The following is a 1,299-nucleotide window of genomic DNA, read 5'->3' as shown; positions in this document are numbered from 1 at the left end:
GGGTGAATGCCACCACACCTGGTTTCAGTGGCCAGCATGGAAGGTATGCTAGGCAGGCACTTAGATTGCTGAGCTATCTCCCCAGCCCAATAATTCTTTATTATTGTCAAATAGGCAGGGTTTCATTTTCCTCAATTATCTTTCTTTTCTTTTTTCAGAATCCTAATAAATTCCATATATTGCAATCAATTAATATGCCTCTTTTAATGTATAGGTACCTAGGATTTTACTCCTGATTTGAGCCATTACTATCGTGGGAAACAAATTTCTTAGCAATGAGGATGAGAGATCAAAATACTTAGGACACAACCAACCTAGCCCAAAACTCCATGAAGTTTTGCCTTAATATCTGAACTCATGGTAACTTAAGAGCAAAGCATTTCTATCTTATTTAATTAATTTATTTTTATATATTTTGTACAGGGGCTCACTACGCAGCTCAGACTCACAGTGATGGTTTCAGCCTCCCTGGTGCTGAGATTACCACACCCAGTCTCAGTGGGCTCAGAGCACCCAGGGCGGGGCTGGTGCAGCATGTGGTGCTGGGAATTGAACCCCCATCCCTGCGCTTGCTTAAGCAGGGGCTTAATCCACTGAGCTGTCTCGCCAGCCCTAGAGCAAAACATTTCTGAGAAAGTAGCACTTCTGAAAGAGGGACGAATCCACAAATTGCTGTGTTGGAGACCTTCGGAGTCCCATTCTGTAATTTATTTATTTTTTATTTTTTGGAACCAGGGATTGAACTCAGGCCCTTGCGTTTTCCAGGCAAGCGCATATTCTACTGAGCCATCTCCTCGGCCTCTGTTCTGTAAGGAGTATGTTCTTCCAGCGATTTGAAGTTTCCTTCTGATGTTCCCTTCAACAAAAGCTGCTCTCCAGGAACGTTGGAATTAGGGACAATATGTAACTTATCATTTGCATTAATAAGGGCACTATTTAGAGTCCAGACGTGCTCACTAATCGGCATCGTTTTCAGTTAGGGTACCTGCTTTTCTTCTGCGCACTTCCTCAGGATTTTCATCAGCGAGCTGTGTTCCTCCTCTCTCCTCGCCATCATGATTTTCATCCACTTGACGCCCGTCAAAGCTGTCTGCACCTCTCCAGCTGCGTCTATTTCCGCAGCCTCAGAAAAACCTGAAAGCCACACAGCAGTTTTTTGAGATCTGATCAGATTGCAAAACAATGAGATCACCACTCTTTCTTGTGCCTGAAATCGAGGCTTAATTATTCTTTTATAGCCTTGACTCTGAAAGCAGGTGATAGAGAACTCGCTGTCAGCTGCCACCGCGGGGCCTCCTG

The 1,299-nt window shown here is 44.2% G+C and overlaps 1 protein-coding gene across 1 annotated transcript in view; it reads right to left on the bottom strand.

Annotated features, from left to right (window-relative positions):
* Positions 1 to 1,299, bottom strand: part of Clul1 (clusterin like 1) — a 33,651-nt gene that overhangs the window by 31,133 nt on the left and 1,219 nt on the right. The window contains exon 2 of the mRNA XM_023720399.1: positions 986 to 1,134. Within this exon, the coding sequence (XP_023576167.1) occupies positions 986 to 1,134 (149 nt within the window). The remainder of the gene's footprint in view (positions 1 to 985; positions 1,135 to 1,299) is intronic.

Source organism: Octodon degus, unplaced genomic scaffold (assembly GCF_000260255.1).
Source record: "Octodon degus isolate 3935 unplaced genomic scaffold, OctDeg1.0 scaffold00075, whole genome shotgun sequence".
Classification (NCBI taxonomy): Eukaryota; Metazoa; Chordata; class Mammalia; order Rodentia; family Octodontidae; genus Octodon; species Octodon degus.
Note: the sequence above shows the minus strand (reverse complement) of the source record. Positions and strands in the feature narration are given on the sequence as shown.